At 43.0% G+C, this 6,000-nt stretch overlaps 1 protein-coding gene across 1 annotated transcript in view; it reads right to left on the bottom strand.

Annotated features, from left to right (window-relative positions):
- sorcs2 (sortilin related VPS10 domain containing receptor 2) overlaps positions 1 to 6,000 on the bottom strand; it is a 334,331-nt gene that overhangs the window by 37,853 nt on the left and 290,478 nt on the right. Inside the window, 1 exon segment of the mRNA XM_022752257.1 lies at positions 3,784 to 3,902. Within this exon segment, the coding sequence (XP_022607978.1) occupies positions 3,784 to 3,902 (119 nt within the window).

Raw genomic sequence — 6,000 nt, forward strand, 5'->3', positions numbered from 1 at the left:
CATGTCGATGGGTGTGGTGTCTAGTTTTTCCTGCAGACAGAAGAAAAGACTTCTAACAAAATGAACCAGTCAAACACATCAACCGATGTGCAGTCAGCGGAGTGAGGAGCAGAGTTCACCATCTGTTGTTGGTGAGTCACACCGCGCTGAAAGTTAAATGCAAGGAAATGCTCTCTCTCCTGCACACACCTTGGCATTCTCCTCACAGCCTGCGAGCTGTGGGTAAAAGGCTGAATCACGCTGCCCCCTGCTGAGAGAGCCCATCAGAAAGCTTATGAGACGCTGATCCAGAATACCCAAACAGCCGAGGCAGACATATTAGCAGAGGAAGCTCGGTGAAGGAAACCGCTGTGACTGACAGTGACTTAAACGGGAGCTGAACGTGTCATATCCCAAGTGATGACCTCAGACGCCTGGCAGCCCACTTTTCTGAAACACACTCCCTGTCACCATATGGCTTTTTGTAAGAGGAGCAGCGTTAAAACTTTTAGAGCTGCTGCTTTTAAAATCTGATGGAGAACTTTGTATTCAGTGCTTCTATTTTGGGCTCTGAGCCTCTATCATCGGCGCTGTGATTACAACCATCATTTGTGATTGAAAAGAGCCGACTACAACGGCTTTTTTTATTTATGCTGAACGGTGATGAAAAAGTGATGAAACAATGAAAAGCAATTTTTTTTCGGGGGGGGTGGGGGTGGAGGTGGTGGGGTTGGGGTGGGGTGGGGGCGTCCAAATGAAAGCCCTGAAGGAAATGCTATCGACCATGTTTTCAAAAGGAATCACTTTCAAAAGAATGGCTGGCAAAGTGAGATGAAATGAAGTGTGTTTATGTGTGTGTGTGTGTGTGTGTGTGTGTGTGTGTGTTCAAACGCTAACTCTGCATTCTTAGCTCTGACTCTGCATATTTCTATAGCGCCTTAACAGCTGATAAGCACCAGGAGGGGCCGGTTCCCAACCCCCTCCCTTCATATCAATCCAGCAAATAACCCGCTGTAGTGGACCTGGTTATCAGGCTTTCCCGAAACAGTGGAAGTCTCATAAAGAGCAGAGGGTCAGTGTAAATTGTGGAATTATAAACGAACTAACACCAGTTAAAAGCGTTCATCAAAATGTGCTCACAGGTGCGCCGATGTTCTAGTGTGTGTGATGTTCTCCAAGCGTGTTGCAGGTCAGTCATGCCCCGCCCCCTCTGTCCCTCGTTGGCTGCCTACGTCCACATTACTACGTTTTCATTTGGAAACAGCGTTCTCAAAAAAAAAAGAAAAAGTCCATACGACCGCTGATGAGACCCAATCAGGGAGCGACCGTGGGTGTCTACGTCATCGTTTCCAAAGGTCTCTGTTTTTCGCCCGCCCAGACTAAAACACAATCCCACAGCTTTCAAACTAAAACGAGGTCAGCAGCGTTTCCACAAGTCTCTCTTTTCGGTGCTCGAAAACTCCGGAGTCGTCTGGAGGGGAGGTGAAAACGTAGCAAAAGAGGTGCGTAGTAGTGTGGACGTAGCCTAAATCAGCCTCCTACAACTGCTGTTCTTACCCCTTTAGCCACCAACCTGCCTGTGAGTCTGTTGTGTTGTTGCTGTGGTCGTTAGGTTAGAGATTGTCTTGTTGTTTGACGGTGTAGGTTAACGTAGGAGTTTTATTTCCTAGGTCGTGTGGGGAGTTTTTTTAAATTTTTTTTTTATTTTGGCCAAGGAGACTCCGACGTTTCTCGCTTCCCTCAATCTCATGTTAGTTTTTGTTGCGCTTTGCTACATGTGTTACTCTGATAATAAACACCAACTGCTACATTTGCTATGTGCATCTGCCACCTCTCTTTCTTTTCTTTGCCGGTGCGCTTTATTAGAATGACCTTGTGAATTCTGTATGAAGCCCCTTTGTGTCTCTACAGGGAGCTGTGTGACGTCTGCTAAATATCCACGCATGATCTGGAAATGAAAATGTGGAAGTGAAATGTTTGTTTTCTGTTCATACATTTTTCCTACATCTAACATCAGTGTGCTGGGAACACCGGGAGGCTGATCCTAGGAGGGTGATGGACTTGCCTATTGTTGCCGGATAAGAATCTAGTTTTCTTGCACACATGCTCAACACACATGCAAACAACTCCTCTATCCCTCTGTAGGGATCCTATACTACTGTACCAGTTCACGTATATTGAACTGTTATCACATGCAAATGGGATTCAGCTCTGGGTCTCTTCAGAGTGTACAGTACTGCGCTGCATGGCAAGTCAATTATAGACAAGGCCCGATTAATTCCGCACACCGTCCTAAACAGCAGTTCTTTTCCATTTCAAGCAGCCGGACCTGTGTGTTATCTGAGCCGCAGAGTTTATCAGCGCAGTCCCAGTGCAAACACAGTGGACTGAATAGATACAGTGACAGATGCAACACAATATGCACAAATGCTGAATGGAAATAAACAAGAGGGGAGATGCAGGTTTCATACACGTACAGTGCGTTTAAAGGTGAAACTCAAAAGCATTAATTCAGTGCAGACGACGTTCATTTTGAAAGTGTGATTATAATGCGTGCCGTGACCTTCTGTGACGATATCTCTAATGGTTGATTTTTATATTAATGTTTCTATGAATTTTAAAAATGAATGGGATCCTATGAGAGCACAGACTCAACTTTAAAGTTAGCTTAGCTTAGCTTTCTGTTCTGACATACGTGCAGCGACTCACTCCACTCAAGCCTTAAAATACTCACAAGACTTTGATGTTTCACTGTTGTACTCTGCATCTGCTAAGTATGTTTAGTCTTGGAGATTTTTACTTTCAAAGTGGAGGGTTTTACAGCTTTTTGGAGATTTAATCAGTGAGTCATGTGAAGACCAAGACAAGAGGCAGGAAAGAAACCCCTTAACTGGCGCAGATTTACCTCCATAATAAATAATAAACCTCCTCTCTCTGAGGACATATACATCTAACTCAATGGAGGTTTCATGTTTGAGGTTTAAACCTACTCTGATTGGTAACACAGAGCAGCTCTCTCTCAAGCTCTAACGAAGATACCCAAATCACAACTAAGGCTTTCCTTCTTAAAGCAAAGACATTTTTGCTTCAACAAAATGTGAAGTTTAGAAGTTGAGGCTTAATTTTCCCTGGCTCAGGTGAGAGGTGTGTGGTTTACGGCAGCAGTTTTCAAAAGTGTGAGACGCCTCCCCGGGGGGCAGGCGGATGAATCGCGCACGTAGAACTTCAGTGGAAAAAAATAAACTAGCAAAAATAACTGTTAACTGGTTAACTAAACTACAGCTGTCTTTATGTTACCCACACTTGGTGTATGGTGTTGGCACTTAATGGGCTCTAACGCATTTTATGCCACTAAACGAGATGAGATTGTAAACAAATCAGTGTTGTGCAAGTCGTTTGTGGTGTTTGAGGCTCCTCTATTGGTGTTTCAACTTTACTGCAGTAAAGCGCTGAGAGCTGCGGCAGCTTGAAGCAATCGCACATTTTCCATGAAAGTGCACATTCTAGTGAGGAATGTCCGAATTTTGTGAAGCACTAAGCACTTACATTAAATTACAATACTGCATGTTAAGGTGTCATCTTAAATAGACAAGCTACACATATTGATGCATTTGTAGACCAATTAACTGAGTCCTGAGATTGAATTTAAAAACGAATTAACAGGTTCATGTAGAAGGTTATTAAGGCGTAATGGAGCAGGCAGGATATTTTTGCTGTACTCTTAATCATGCGGAAAGGTAAGGTCATTAATTAGTGCTTCCTCAACATGTTGATACTGATACTCTGGTAATTTTTGATGTTTACCTTCACAAATATGTAGTCGTCCTGCACCAACAACGAGTTGTAGTCGATCTTGCCCAGGAACTGAGCTGTCACCATTTTGTCGGAACAGTTCTGGATGAGACAGGTAACGTACAGGTAACCTGCAGGGACGCACAGAGACAAACAGGAAACAACGGTTACTGTTAGTAAATGTGAAAAAAAATGAATAAATGAAATCAAGACTAGGTTAAAACCTAGTCTTGTTTTTGTAACTGTGATGTCATCTGTCAGCTGTGATTTCAGCTGTATTTACTGTAACATGATCACTCAGAGAGAAAGTGAGAAGAGACACAATATCTTTGTTATTCAGTCTCTCTCACAGAGCACAGCCTCCGTCTGGATCCACAATAGTTTAGTCTTTATTTACTTCAACTCCAGAGCGTAACAGACTTTTATTAGAGGCAGGTCTTTATGACTATGACTCCCTGTGTTTGATATGTAGAGTTGTTCATAGTCGTTAGTACGAAGCCTCGTTACTGATGACTCTCTCTCCCTCCCTCTCTCTCTCTCTCTGCTGTGTGTGTCTTATGTTTAGTTATTCCTCTGCCTCCTTTAGTAATAATGATACATGTGATGAATGTAGTTTATTTGCTGTAATGGAGGCGAGGCTCAGTGTATTGGAAGCGCTCCTCCTCTTCGCCGCAGTTCCCGAGCAGCCGGGAAACCAGAGTCTCTAGATGTAGAGACAATGCCGCCGAAGGCTGGAGTTTTGTTGTGTTTTTGATTATTTTCTCTGGTGCTTTCACTTTTAAAGAGAAACGATGTTGTCCACATTTTTAAGACGCCACCGTAAAGAGCGCAGGGTCCCCTAAAGTGAAGCTAGTTCTCTCCCTGATGTCATGTTCTATAGCCTTTTTATATAACGCAGGGGCCGATCCCAAAAGCTAACTAAACAGCTTTTGTTTCACTCAGAGAATATGAATAATATTATAAAAGCCTTAAAGACAGGCTTTAGGTTTCCCTTCTTCTTTAATTCAAGCTCAACACTTCCTCCATGTACCGCAGGTTTTGAGGTCTGCAGTTGGACCCTTTAAGTGAATTGGTGGCTCCTTCATCTCTACTGAGGTGGGGCTAAAATATCACCCCTGGCTGGGTATCATTGAAATCATAAAAAAACAAAATCACGTGGTCTATTTGTTTTTTGTTTTCCAAAACAAAAGTGAGAAAACCAAAATTCAAAAAATTGTCCAAGTTTTGGTTTTTGCAAATTCATCTTCTTCATTTTTCATCATTTTTGCAAAACAGTAGAACGGTGGGCAGACAGGAATGGGAGATGCAGTGTAAAAAAGTCAAAATAAAAGCTAAGAAGACATAAATAAAAGTGTTAAAATATATGTGTAGTACTATATAGATAATATTAAAATCGAATATTCTATTCCCTTGACATTTAAGAAGCAAATGAACTCCTGACTCCCTCCTGTCTTGTGGGCTAAAATCACAACATTACACTTGATATCTCATAATCTAATATATCAGATTTCCATGAAGTTTTGCTGAGCAATTAACGTCCCATGAGGTAAAATCCTCTGTGTTTTGGTGCTCTCCAGCCACATCTTCATATAATTACAACAAACCTCTTAGAGAATCATATCTGTCAGTCTGGTAGATGTATCATCACTTGAAGAGTTGGTCAGTTGTATCTATTGATTGTGTGTGTGTGTGTGTGTGCTTCGTGGGTTCCTGTAGTGCAATCCCTGCTGCATATAATCCTGCTGTACAGACATGTGTATGGGTGCAGGCTTGTGTGTGTGTGTGTGTGTGTCGGCTGGGGGGGGGAGGGGGGGGGGCGTTGTCCCCTCTGGGAGGAGAATACGCTGAGTTTCAGCGGCCACTGTTGCTGCGATGCGCAGCTGCTGGTTGAAATTGCAGTAGGTGGTGTGAGCTTTGCAACAGCACTAAACCTCTCTGTGTGTCTTCTGTGAGGATAATCCTTCTGGCCATTGGGAAGCTGGCAATGACTCATAGAGTTTGGAAAAAAGATGTGGGACATATGAACCGAAAGTTTTTGGCTGGCCCTTAATCTAGTACCCATAATCTGGGATAGTTCCTGACTGACTGACTGACTGATAATATTTCCCACCACTGGTCAGCCGAGTGCCTCATCAATTGAGTTTTGGATTTTTTGGATCAACAGGGTTCTATTTGGGAGGATTTTAGCAACTTGCATTGTCCTAACCATCCTCATTGAGTACTCTTTCG

The sequence above is a fragment of the Seriola dumerili genome, unplaced genomic scaffold (assembly GCF_002260705.1).
Source record: "Seriola dumerili isolate Sdu_G_001 unplaced genomic scaffold, Sdu_1.0 BDQW01000167.1, whole genome shotgun sequence".
In the NCBI taxonomy this organism is placed as follows: Eukaryota; Metazoa; Chordata; class Actinopteri; order Carangiformes; family Carangidae; genus Seriola; species Seriola dumerili.